At 49.6% G+C, this 13,703-nt stretch overlaps 1 protein-coding gene across 3 annotated transcripts in view; it reads right to left on the bottom strand.

The window, feature by feature from the left end:
• ZFP64 (ZFP64 zinc finger protein) overlaps positions 1 to 13,703 on the bottom strand; it is a 69,932-nt gene that overhangs the window by 54,498 nt on the left and 1,731 nt on the right. For 2 of the 3 annotated variants that reach the window (XM_075528524.1, XM_075528522.1), the window contains exon 2: positions 10,520 to 10,759. In XM_075528524.1, coding sequence (XP_075384639.1) covers positions 10,520 to 10,759 — 240 coding nt within the window. The remainder of the gene's footprint in view (positions 1 to 10,519; positions 10,760 to 13,703) is intronic. The other variant, XM_075528523.1, reaches the window with a different exon arrangement.

The following is a 13,703-nucleotide window of genomic DNA, read 5'->3' as shown; positions in this document are numbered from 1 at the left end:
ACTCAGAGTCCAACGTTCACATGTGGATATAAACTTCACTTCACTGACATTTTCTCCCCGGGGGACCAAGCTTCCCCTTTAACCCTTTGCACCTTTAGGGCAACGCTTGGCCTAGCATGTGTTATGACGGCATCTTCTTCCCCGAGAGACCTGGGCGTCTCCCAAGGCAAGCATCCCTGCTATCAGAGGCTCTGGCACCTGGCGCTGTCTTGGCTCCCCAGTACTGCTGTCACAGCAGGACCACGGGCGGGTGGCTGTAAGGAACAGACACTGATGCTCACAGTTAGGAGACCAGCAGTCCGAGCTCAGAGTGCCCGCCCTCTTCCTGTGGGCTTTGGGAAAGGTCCGTGGTGACCGGCAGGCATGGTATCTGTCTTCCTCCATCTCTGCTTCTTTAATGTCTCAACAGAGGTTGACTCAATGCACACCCTACACTACTCCTGCCATATTAACAGAGCAAAGAAGAGCCAATCCCAATGGGATTGTAATTCTAGGTATAAATCCCAAATCAAACCTACTCCCACTGAGCTAATTCTGACTCGTCGCAACCCTATGTTGGGCTGCTAACTGCAAGGCCAGCAGTTCAAAACCACCAACCGCTCCTCGGGAGAAAGATGAGGCTTTCTACTCTCGTAAAGAGCTGCAGTCTCAGAACCCCACAAAGGCATTTCTTCCCTGTCCTACAGGGCTGTTAAGAGTCGGAATGGACTTGTTTCCAAATTTGTAAATCTTTACTGGAGCTGACGGTCACATCTCTCTCCTTCGAGAAGCTGGGGGGTTTGGACCGCTGACCTTGTGGTTAGCTGCCTAACGCCAACCCGCAGAGCTAGCAGGGCCTCAACCATCGGTGTGAGTTAGGCTTTATAGCACGTTTCTGTGGGGGAACACAAGTCAATCCACAAAAGACACATTATGATCTGCCGAGCTCCTGCAGTGAGCCCTTGCGATGGAGCAGAACTTACGCATCTGAACCCATTCTCTTCATCCCACCAGCTGCCTTTCTTGTCCTCACCAAGCGCCTGTGACATGCCAGGCGGCAGCAGAGCAGGAGTGACTGGGGCCCGGCTCATGGGGAGATTTGTGGGCCAGTGAACCAGAAACAAGGGAATTCTTCAGTGAGACGGAATGGTGCTCAGTCATGGCAAATATACTGGAGATGGCGCGGGGCCAGGCAACACTCTGTGCAGATAGACCCGAGATCGTTCTGTTACACAGGATCCTGCATGAGCCCCACCAGCCTCGCTACGCCTGAGCCCATTGAGGCAGCCGCTGTGTCCATCTCCTTGAGGGCCGTCCTCGTTGTCACTGCCCCTCTGCTTTACCAAGCCTGCTGTCCTTCTCCAGGGACTGGTCTTTCCTGATAATAAATCCAAAGTATGCGACACAAAGTCTCACCATCCTCGCTTCTAAGGAGTAGTCTGGCCACACTTCCTCCAAGACAGATCGGTTTGTTCTTCTACTGCATTTCAAGATTCTTGGCCAGCACCATAATTCAAATGCATCCATTCTTCAGTCTTCCCTATTCAATACCCTCTTGTTAGGGTCATGCACAGGTTTATCTAATGTAATACATTATTTAATTTCTTGACTGCTTGCTTCCATGAGTTGGGGAAATACAGACTCATCCTACCAAATCCTATCGTCTCTCTAATTATTCTTGTCCCCACTTTGAAACCAGACACCAGGGCCCACGCAGTGTGGCGGCAGCCTCTCAGCTCCTCCAGGCAGCTGACCTGCAGACTCGGGCACTCCGAATCGGAGGGCCACAAGTGTGAAGCCGTGAGCACGGGACATGCATATAGGATGCCTACTGTCCCCTGCAGAGTCAACACCAACATGATGATAAATGGAAACAGGAGGGAAGGTGTCCATGACTTCAACTTGCTTGGATCCACACAGTCAAGAAATCAAACGAAAAAGAGCTGTGAGAGCCCTCAATAAAATAATGTTTAAAAAATTTTTTAAAAAGACTTAATGCATATTCTCCTTAAATTACCAAAAAAAAGAAAAGGAAAAAGGAAGAAATCAAATGACATAATGCACTGGGAAAATCATCTACATGAGATCTTTGAAGCGCTGAAGAGCAGAGATGTCACAGGGAGACTAAGGCGGCCTGGCCCAAAGGCAGGGTGCTCTCAATCGCCTCGTAGGCCTGCGAAAGCTGCCGGGTGAACAAGGAGAAGCCGAGAGGAGGTGGCGCCACCGCATGGCGGTGTTGGAGAAGAGCACGGAGCATCCCCACCAGGGCTTGCCAGAAGCAGGAGGAAATCTGTCTCTGAAGGACAGCCAGGATGCTCCTTAGAGGTGAGGGAGGTCAGACTGTGTCTGGCGTGCTTGGGACATGGTCGCAAGAAGGCCTGGTTCTCAGGAAAGGACATCATGCTTGGTAAAGTCAGGTGTCAGCCGGCCAGAGGAAGGCCACGTCACGGACATGGATTAACCTAGTGGCTGCAACAACGGCCTCACGCCGATTGACCAGGGTGAGGACGGGAGCGGGCAGTGTCTCGTTCTGTAAGACATCGAGTCGCCAAGAGTCAGAGTCAACTCCATGGCACCCAACACCACCGCCACCAATGGCCAGGGACCCTAGTGCTGCGGCAGTACAGCACCCACCTGCCAACCGAAAACCACCTGTTGGGGCGACCAGCCGCCCCACAGGGGAGAGGTGAAAGATGAGGCAGGGGGCTTCTCTGAGAAAGGTCACAGCCCAGCCAGCTCACGGGGCAGCTCTGCTCTGTGCCTGTGGACTTGCTATGAGTCAGAACCAACTGTCAGCAATGTGGCATTTATTTCTTTTTAGCCATCACTTAACAGACTGGGCCCATGTAACCCTCTTCCCGTGAGTCGATGCTGACTCTTGGTGACCCTACAGCAGTGGTTCTCAACCTTCCCCATGCCGCGACCCTGTCACACAGTTCCTCGTGTGGTGGTGACCCCCCAGCCAAAACATTATTTGCACTGCGACTTCATCACTGTCCTTTTGCTACTGTGATGAACTGTCATGTAAATATCTGATATGCAGGATGTGTTTTCATGGTTACAAATTGAACATACCGAAACGTGATTAAAGCATAGGGATTAACCACAAAACAGTAAGTAATTATATATTGTTAAGTATGTATCTGCTTTCCCATGGTCTTAGGCGGCCCCTGTGAAGGGTTGAGAATCTACAGGATAGAGTAGACCTGCCCCAAAGTGTCGTTGAGGCTGGAACTCTACAGAGCCGACGGCCACATCTTCCTCCTGGTTCAAACCACCGACCTTTCAGGTAGCAGCTGGGTGCTTAAGCACTGTGCCACCAGGGCTCCAGTTGCCCCAAGAGGAAAGCACTTCCTTCAGTCCGCTGTCAGAGCCATCAGGCCCAGAGCAAGGGTGACTTCACACTCAAGTGCTGCTGCAGAGCCGGGGACACGGGCGGAGGGGAGAGGGATGGGGATAATGTGCTGCCGAGGGGACCGACCAGTCTGCAACGTGTCAGTGGATGGACAAAGCTGCCGGGTTTGGGGGCACTGTGGCCTTGTGTGGTGAGGGCCTCTCCACCCCAGCTGAGAGCTGGACTCTCCGGGGAGCTTGTTACTAACACAGATGCTGCTTCTCAGCCCCACAGATGGCGGAGCGGGCGGTGGGGCCCGGGTACCTACCGGTGTCTTTAACAAGCTCCCCAGGGATCCTGATCCCACAGAGACTTGGGAGCTGCCAGCTGGTGGGAACTTGAATCTCACACTTGCAGGGACAGGGCTCCCGAACGCCAAACTACACGACTCTCCGGGACCACACACCAGCCCGAGGCACCAAGACAAGGCGTGAAAACAGGATGCCGGTGCGTGGGAGTCGGGGAGAAAGGGCTGCGAGGGGAAGCCCCGTTTGTCTCGGGCCCTTCATGAGGAGTCGGATCAGACCCCAAACACCCAAGCTCACTTCCATCATGTCGAATTGGACTCCAGCGACCCTGCAGGACAGGGTAGAACTGGCCCTGTGTGTCTCGGAGACCGTCACTTGTTACAGGAACAGAAAGCCTCATAGTTTGACCTAAGAGAGGAGGCTGTGTGTTCGAACGGATGACCTCGAGGTTAGCAGTCCAATGCTCAACGGTGCCACGAGGGCTCCTTAGGAAGACGGCAACCAGAGAGAAAAGCCAAACTCACAGCTCTGGGTCAATCCTGACTCACAGCAAACCGATAGGATCGTGTGGAACTGCTCCTGTGGGTTTCCAAGCCCGTAAACTCTTGATGGGAGCAGACAGCCTCATCTTGAAATGACCCAACCACCTGGTTGCTAGGATTGCCCAGGCAGTGCTCCCAATAAGCATGAGACAGGCTGTCCACTCCGGTAGAGAAGTAGTCTTGTCTGGGAGACCCTACGCCAGATGGCTGTGAGTCGGCATCGACTGCACGGCAGCAGCTTGGTTGGCTATTGGGTTGTTATTGTCAGCTGCCGCAGTCAGCCTCAGCGCATGGTGACCAGCATCGGCACAACAGAAAACTCCCCCGGGCCCCGCGGCATCCCACGGCCAGTTGCAAACCAGGCACTCATAATCCACAGGGTTTTCACGGGCTGATCTTTAGAAGTCGGTCACCAGGCCTTTGTTCCTAGTCTAGAAGCAAACGCTGAAACGGGTTCGACCTCATAGCAACACACAAGCCTCCACGGGCAGATGGGTAGGGTGGTGGCTGCCTGGGAATGGAACGTGGGGCTCCTGCGTGGCAGGGGAGAATTCTGTCACAGACCCGCCCTGGTGCTCCTGGCCCCTGTGTACAGATGCGCTGAGTCAAACTAGAGAGAGGAAGTGAGTGCAGGGAGGGAGGCAAACCCGGCATCTGTCTCTGGATCTTCTAGTTCCCTCACGCTGGGCGGTGGAACGGTGGGTACAGAGGGCGCCTGGCATGGCCTGAGCGTGTGGGCAGAAGTTGGCCACGGCACAAGGGCAGTGGAAGGGCGCAGAGGCAGGGAACCTTTCTGAATGAAGAACTCACGTTTCTCTCTGGCTGTGCAGCCAGCTTCACCAGTGGAAGTGATGGGGAGGCTGTTCTTGACCCAGCGATGCGAGCGTCTTTGTGGAAGCCTTGTTCCATGCACAGGGAATCCAGTAGCTTGTTCCATGAAGCGGGAATCCGGTAGCTTGTTCCATGCAGTGGGAATCCGGTAGCTTGTTCCATGCACTGGGAATCCGATGGGGACCAGAGCGGGTTGCTTCTGACCTCACACTGTACCCGACTGAGTGACCAGGACCCTCTTTAAGTTTATACACACCCCTCTATTTATGAACGGGGCAGGGATGTGACTTTGGATGCGTTAAGTGAAACAATGGCCAGACTTGCTTATTGCCAAACATCCACATACACTTCAGAAGACAAAATTCACCTCTTCGCTCCAACGCCTACCCCTCCCATCAGTTTGTCACACTGCGGTGGCGTATCCAGTGCTGGAAGCGATGAGGTCATCATACAGAACATTTCAGGATCTATGCTGAAGGACGATGCTGTGTGTGACAGGGTGATATCCATCTGGTCCCCAAGCAGGACTGGTTGATCTGGCCATTATTTAAGTGTATGCACCACCCACTAACGATGCAGAAAGTGAAGCCTTTGTACCAACTTTGGCAGTCTGAGAATGATTACATGTGCAATCAGGACACATTGATAATGACCGGTGATTCGAATATACAAGTCAGAAACAGAGAAAGGAATCAGTTAGAAAACAGGACCTTGGTGACAAATGACGCTGGAGATCCCACAAAAGAGGTTTTCAAGACCAACGAACTATTCAATTGAAATACCTTTTCAACAACCTGAGTGGTGACGATCTACACGGGCCTGTCCAGAGAGAACACAAAGGAATCCACTGACTACCTCTCTGGCGGCGATGATTTCAAAGGGCAGCTCAAGAGCACAAAGTCTTACGATGAACTAGTTGGAGACCTGGAGTTAGAAAACCCAACTGAAAGAACATACTCAGCAGTTTACAAAAGAGGACGGAAGAAAAAGTTCAAGCCTCAAGTTACAATATCGAAAGATTCTGTGGGCAACACCCGGAACACTGCAGGAAGCACCCAAAGATGGCAGGACTAGGCAGAGCCACCGTGCCAAAGAGAATTGGTCCCGCCCAGCCATCGCAGGAGGTGGTGGCTGGTCAAGAACTGGTGGTACCGGTCAAGCTGCATTGGGGACCCTGGTGGACAGCCAGGCTCCAGGACCCGACAGACTGTCAATCAAATGCATCCACAAGCACTCAAGAGTCTATGCCAAGACACCTAGACAACCGACTGGAAGAAATCCATATTTGTGCTCGTTCCAAAGAAAGCGGACCCAGTAGAGTGTAGAAATTATCGAGCAATGTCCTGAAGATCACACTCAAGTAGAATTCTGCTGTAGGCAATTAAAAAAACCGTGGTTATTACCGCACATCGGCAGGGAACCGCCAGTAATTCAGGCCAGATTCAGAAGAGGATGTGGAATGTGGGCCATCATGGCTGATGGGTAGATGGGGTTGGGGAGAAAGGAGACAGTACCAGAAAGATAGTCGTTTACCTGTGTTTTGTTGATATGCAAAGGTATTTGACAACGCGGACCGCAGAAAACTAGGACGAACATTGCAAAGCATGGGGATTCTAAGACACTTCCTTGTGCTCGTGTGAAACCTGTACACACACACACACACACACACACACAGCAGTCGGAACCAGGGGATAGTGAATGATGCACAATCAGGAACAGGTGTGCCAGGCTTGTATCCGTTCACTATCCTTATTCAATCTGCACACCAGTTTCCCTGTTCAAGGCCAAGTCATATTCCTGTGAATATGATATCATCTGAATCTCTAATATTTCTCCATCTGCCTCTTGATGTGTACATACAAAAGCTCTACGTTTTCTACCTGACATACCCTAAATGAATTTTAAAACAATTAAAAAAATGAAGTTCTATAGGATAAGTACCTCAAAGTAGATTCACTGGATTAGAGTGTTCATCTAGATTTCAAGTTGAAAGATATCAGAAGATTGCCCTCCAAATAGAGTCTATAAACTTATGTTCCGCCTCTGAGCCTTGTTTTGCACTTTACAGTAATCCTTGGGTTACAGACATCCACCGAAGAACAAATCCCATCCCCCTGTAATCTTACATAAACATGCGCTCATTTTGAAAGGCTTGGACCGACCCAGTGGCAACAAATGGCTTCATCAGCATTGTCTTCACCAGCTGCTCCTGCAGTTTTCACATCACAGAAAAGTTTAGACCAAGGGTTCTCCACCTTCCTCACGCTGCGACCCTTTCATACAGTTCCTCGTGTTGTGGGGACCCCCCAACCATACAATTTTTTTCGTTGCTACTTCATCACTGTCATTTTGCTATTGCTATGAACCGGCGACCCCTGTGAAAGGATTGTTCGTCCCCCAAAGGGGTCGCAACCCACAGGTTGAGAACCACTGATTTAGAGCCTTATTGGGCCGCTAACTGCAGGGTCAGCAGTCCACATCACCAGCTGCTCCTCAGGAGAAAGATGAGGTTTTCCACCCCCGTAAAGAGTTACCATCTCAGAAACTCATAGTGGCAGGTCTACCCTGTCCTATAGGATGGCTGTGAGTTGGAATCGACCCAGTGTTCGTGAGGTTATTTTGTTTGTTTGTAAGTATGGCTAAATAAGAGCCTTCCACACTTGTTCTGGCATACCCACAGCTCTATTTAAAGACTGTTAGCAGTGGAGCTTGTTTGTAACCTGGGACTCCCTATCTTTCTTCGATTTCAGAGACGGTGGGGGCATCCTTTCATAGTTTCTTGGGTATCACCTGCTGCCCTTTGCTAACGTGTCTCAGTGTTCTTCTCTACTTTCATTGATGTGTGTGTGTGTGTTCTTTCTATATGAGGGACATTAGGCCTTAGTCCTATAGGCCACAAAAGTCTTCCCCAAACTGCTGACTTGTTATTTGGGTTCGTTTACACTTCGGTTTACAAACATTATTTGCTGCAACCTTTGTAGTTTTACTCATATTTGTGATTCTTTTTCTTGGTGGGGGAAGGGGTGCTCCAGCAACCTGTTCTCTTTGTCAGGAATAGTGATTGTATACATGGTGGTGCAGTAGTTATGCTGTGAGCTGCTAACCACAAGGTCAGCAGTTCAAAACCACCAGCCACTCTGAGTTGCTGGTTTTTGGTTTTGTTTTGAATGTAGTACATATAATAAACTCACTGGCATTGAGTGGATGCCAGTTCATAACAACCCTATAGAACAGGGTAGAACTGCCTGAGATTGGGTTTCTGAGACTGTATAGAAAGATTCCTGTCTTCTGCGGAGTGGCTGCAGTTCAAGCTGCTGACCTTGCAGTTAGCAGCCCAATGCCACCAGGACTCCCTGGTATATACCACTGTGTGTGTGTGTCTATAGTATATGTAATACATGGCCTATAGTATAGGAGGGGGTAGCCCCCCCAAAAAACCAGATTTTTTTCAAAGCTATGTATTTAAATGTTTTTACAAACAACTTATCACCTTCAAAGTACTGTCCATTACACTTAATCTGTGATTCCATTCTTGGAAAACGTTTTCAAAATCATCTGCTTTGATGGCTGACAACACCTGCCTCGTTTTTTTCTCCACCTCTACTACTTTGTCAAATCGCTGTCCTTTCATGTCTTTCTTCGTTCGTGGAAACAAAAAGAAGTCACAAGGAGCAAGGTCAGGCGAGCAAGGTGTGTGGGGCAACACAGGCATGCTGTTTGTTTGTTTTCCTGAAAAACTGGCGCACTGAGGCGGCTGTGTGAGCAGGTGCATTGTTGTGGTGGCAAAACCCCACCTGCCACTAATCAGGCCTTTTTTGTCGCATACTGCTACACCATCTTTTCAGAACCTCTAAATAGGAAGTCTGAGTAACAGTCTGAGCCAGTGGAACAAACCCCAAATGCCCTAGGACTCAACGTTTTTGTCCATTGGGGAATTGACAGACATCCAGAACAAGGTTTGTCATCAATAAACACTTCATCTTTTTTGAAATGAGAAAACTATTCCTATATTTGAGTTTTTCCCACAGCACTGTCCTTGTAAGCTGTGTTCAACATCACAACAGTTTCTGCAGCAATTTTCCTGAGCAGGAAACAAAATGTCATAGTTGCACACTGTTCTCTTAAATCGGCCGTCACAAAAACAAGGTTTGAGTGAAACTGCTTTTAGTAAAAATTCACTGTGACCAGAGAGAACCTTCCCAGGTGACACCACTGGGTGCACTAAGTCAGACCAAGTTGCTCAGTGCTCACCTAGCAGGAAAAACTCATATTATGAAAGCTCCACTCTGCCCAGCACAATTCCACTTTTTTTTGGGGGGGGGAGGGTACCTCCTTGTATACTTTCTCTATAAAAAACATACCGGTTGACATCAAGCTGATTTTGACTTGTGTGTGAGAGTAGAATTGGGCTCCACAGAGTTTTTGATGGATGATTTTTTAGGAGTAAATTAACAGTCTTTTCTGAGTTGCCTCTGCATGGGCTTGAACTTACAACCTTTCCATTAGTAGCTGAGCACTTAATGGCACCATCCTGGGACAGACAGACTGACAGACACACACACACACACACACACACACACACACACACACTTAGATATTAGTATAAAAATACATGTGTGTGTATTTAAGGAACCCCGGTGGTGTACTGGTTAAGCATTTTGAAGCTATTAAACACAAGGTTGGTGGTTCAACTCCCCAGGCGTGCTGTGGGAGAAAAGAGCAGATGAGAACCTGGGGCACCATGGGCAGCTCCACCCTGTCATGTGGTAACACGAGGAACCAGGACTGGTGCATAGCAATTGTGTACATGATATTTAAAAAATTTTGAATGTGAATGCCTTAGCTAAGTAAGGCTAAGCATATCTATCTTTATATTTTTAAAGTTGTCTGGAGAATATGTAAGACGAATTATATAGGCTTTACAAGAATGTGCATGTGTAATGTTAACTTTTATAGTTTCATTGTGCATGTTTCAAGTTTGGGGTCTACTTGTAATTCATTTTGGGGGAGCCACCCAGCACAGCCAAGAGCAGGGACAGTCCTACCTGCCTTCCTGGCCAGCAGGGGCGTTGCCAATGCTTGTTGATTCGTTTTATGTGGCTTGTTGTTTCCAAACACGTTTTTAGTCTCTTTGCACAAGTACTGCCCACTCAGGGGCCACTCAAGTATTCCCACCGCCCCCAACAACCGCTTTTTAAATCACGATGCATCTCCCGTACGGCTTACACAAACACTGTGTTTCTTAACGTACCGTCCGTTTTCGTTTCAGAAACCTGCTTTTTGTCGATGTGACGTTTCTCACACGTGAGGGCACTTTCCACCAGGGAACACTTCATGTTTTAACCCAGCAGTTCCATAACCTGGCCATGCAGCTGGCTTCCCAGAGGAGCTTGTTAAAAATAATGAATCAGCAAGCCCAGGGGGCCAGCGCTGGGAACCGATATTTTTAACAAGTTCCGCAGAGGCATCTGGGGCACAGCGAAGTTCCCACCCCCGTCTCCCCCTGTCCGCCCCCCCCTCCGTACCTGTGATGGTCTGGGTTTCCGAAGTGATGGTTCGGCTGCTGGTCTGGGTCTGGGTGGCCGGCACAGTTTCCTCCGACACAAACTGGACGGTGCTGGGGGCGGCCCCGGGTGTGCCGGTCAGCTGGCAGCCACTTTGCTTGTGAGCCACAAAGGTGTCCAGGTTGTTGAATTGCTGCTTGCAGATGCCACAGATGTGGATGTCCGGGGTGAGCTCCACCAGCACAGTTGTGCCACCTGGGACTCCAGGGGACAAGAGGAGGGTCACAGATCAACTCTAGGCAATGTGACACTGGAGGGGTCCCCAGATCGACATGCGGGACCCCTGGCCAAGAGGTTCAGACCCGGCCGGGCGCACCACAGAAGAAAGGCCTTCCAATCTGCTTCACAAAGGCCTGGAATACCCAGGGAGCACAGCCCCATTCTGACACCCCTGGAGTTACCATGGTGGGTGGGCTAGTTTGGGTAGCAGTTGTGGCTGGCTCCCAGCCCATCCTCCTTGCCACCAAGTCAATTCCAACTCCCGGTCACCCCGTAGGACAGAGTAAAATTGCCCCATATGGATCCCGCAGCTGTAAATCGTTACCAGAGCAGACTGCCACATCTTTCTCCCGTGGAGCGGATGGTGGCTTTGAACCATGAACCTTTCAGGGAGCAGCCCAGGGTTTAACCACCGCACTGCCAGAGCCCCTCTCTTTCTTGCAAACAGAATCTCAGTTGTCCTAGCAGCAGTGTCTTGAGACCCCAGTGGCCCATGTCACACTTGAGGCACTGGGGCAAGGACAATCTGGTGGGTGGGGTTGCCTTGCTATGTAGGGCCAGCTGTCCTCTCCCACCCCAATTAAGAGCTGTTGTGATGGAAACCAATTCTTCCAAAATGTAAATACCCCGCCCACCACAACACTTGTAGAACCACTGGTCTAAATATTTTTTTTCTCCTGAGTTAACTTTTCTGCCTTAAAATTTTTTTAAATTAAAAGATCATTTTAAGGGCGTGAGGGACGATGCTGGGAGAGTGGAGGGTGAGTGGGTTGGAAAGGGGGAACTGATTACAAGGAGCCACATGTGACCTCTTCCCTGGGAGAGGGACAGCAGAGAAGGGGGGAAGGGAGACCCCGAATAGGGCAAGATATGACAAAATAACGAGGTATAAATTACCAAGGGCATATGAGGGAGGGGGGAAAAGGGAGGGAGGGGGGAAAAAAAAAAGAGGACCTGATGCAAGGGGCTTAAGTGAAGAGCAAATGCCTTGAGAATGATTGGGACAGGGAATGTATGGGTGTGCTTTATACAATTGATGTATGTATATGTATGGATTGTGGTAAGAGTTGTTGGAGTCCCTAATAAAATGTAAAAGAAGAAAAAAAAAAAGATCATTTTATTGGGGGCTCTCACAACTCTTACAACAATCCATACATCAGTTGTCTCAAGCATATTTGTACATAGGCTGCTATCCATCCTTCCTTTCTAGACATTTACTTTCTATCGAACCCTTGGTATCAGCTCCTCTTTTTGCCCTCCCTCTGCCCCCACCCTTGTAGCTCCTTGATAAATTATAAATTATTATTATCTTCATATCTTACCAACCCCTATCTCCCTTCCACTAAGTCTAAATAATTTTGGTCCCCTAAATACTTGGGAACCCCCTCAGCACAGTGCTGGAGGAGCGTCTGGGACATTTTTGGCTCTCCTGCTAAAAGGAGCAGACAAAGCCGGCACTCTCCTCTTGTCATCTGGAATGCTGATGTAACACCAGGGGCTTCTGCAGCCACTCTGTAACCACGAGGAATATGTGACAGTCCCTTTAGAGAGGCAAGCCCTTACTCCATTGTTCCAATGAACCGATCCAATCTGATATTAACCGCGACTTCTCGTTAGACCATGACATTTGGGTGTTCTGTTACTTCTGTTCAGACTTTCGTTCTGTGTGGAAAACTGCCACCGAGTGGATTCTGACTCATAGTGACCCTACAGGACAGGGTAGAACTGCCCCTGGGGGTAACTTCCCGGGAATAAAAAGCCACATCCTTGTCCCTCAGAGCAGCTAGTGCTTCGGAACTGCTGACCCTGTGGTCGGCTGCCCAGCACGCAACCGCTGTGCCTCCAGGGCCCCTGACGGACAGGGCCATTAGTTCATGGCAGTTCACACTGTTCATCTCTGATAGGCCCCTGGCGCCCTATCTGCATGTGATATAAAATGTCCATTCAATCAGCAGACACAAGTAGTTAACAAATCTCTAAACCCACGCATTTAGAGTTTTCATTCTTTGCCTTATTAGAAGGTAACTCACAAATACACCAGAATCACTAACAGTCTTCCCGCCTATGCCTACCATCAATATTGTGAAATACTTGTTTATCTGCAATGCATTGAAAAATAAATCCCTTTCCCACATACACGTAAGTCTTGTTCTCTATGAATAACGCTGTCTGTGTCCGCTGTCTCCAATGTGGGCAGCTGATTCCTCCCTCCTTCATAGTCTGTCCTTAGTCTGGAAGCTCCGCTGCACCCTGTTCACTCCGGGTGACCCAGCTGGCATCTGAAATACCACGGACCTAGCTCCCAGCATCCCAGCAACATACAAGCCACCTGTGTGACGAACTGACAGGCAAATGGTGCTAAGAGCTCTTTATAAATAGGATCAAGGAGCCCCAGTGGCACAATGGTTACGTGTTCAACTGCTAACCGCAAGGTTGGCAGTTCAAACCCACCAGCCGTGCGTGGTAGAAGAGAGCTGGAAATCCGCTCTTGAAGCCTGAAGGGGGCAGCTCGACTCTGTCCAATCGGGTCGCTACGAGTTGGAATCCACGGCACGCAACCACAACATACACATAACTACTTACGGATGACAGAGGATTCCATGGGGGGGGGGGGGGGCTCCAGAACATGTGCAGGAAAATAAAAGGAAAGAGATCATGGGATTTTCCCACTAACTTTTTGAAGCTCCCTTGTAGGTCCTAATCTTCTGACCAAGGAAGTGCTACAGCCATCACTTCCCATTTTTCTTAAGTTTCACTAACAGCAAGCATCATCTCTGTGTATATAGTTGGCGTCCAGGTGCCATGATTTTCTTAACCCTGGGTGGGGGTGGGGAGAAGTTCCTCTGTCACAGGGTGCTGGTGTCTTACCCAGACAGTGCTTAGAAGAGGCCTGCTCAGAGAGCCCCACCAGCTTCTGGCCCCAGCT

Source organism: Tenrec ecaudatus, chromosome 12, assembly GCF_050624435.1.
Source record: "Tenrec ecaudatus isolate mTenEca1 chromosome 12, mTenEca1.hap1, whole genome shotgun sequence".
Taxonomy (NCBI): Eukaryota; Metazoa; Chordata; class Mammalia; order Afrosoricida; family Tenrecidae; genus Tenrec; species Tenrec ecaudatus.
Note: the sequence above shows the minus strand (reverse complement) of the source record. Positions and strands in the feature narration are given on the sequence as shown.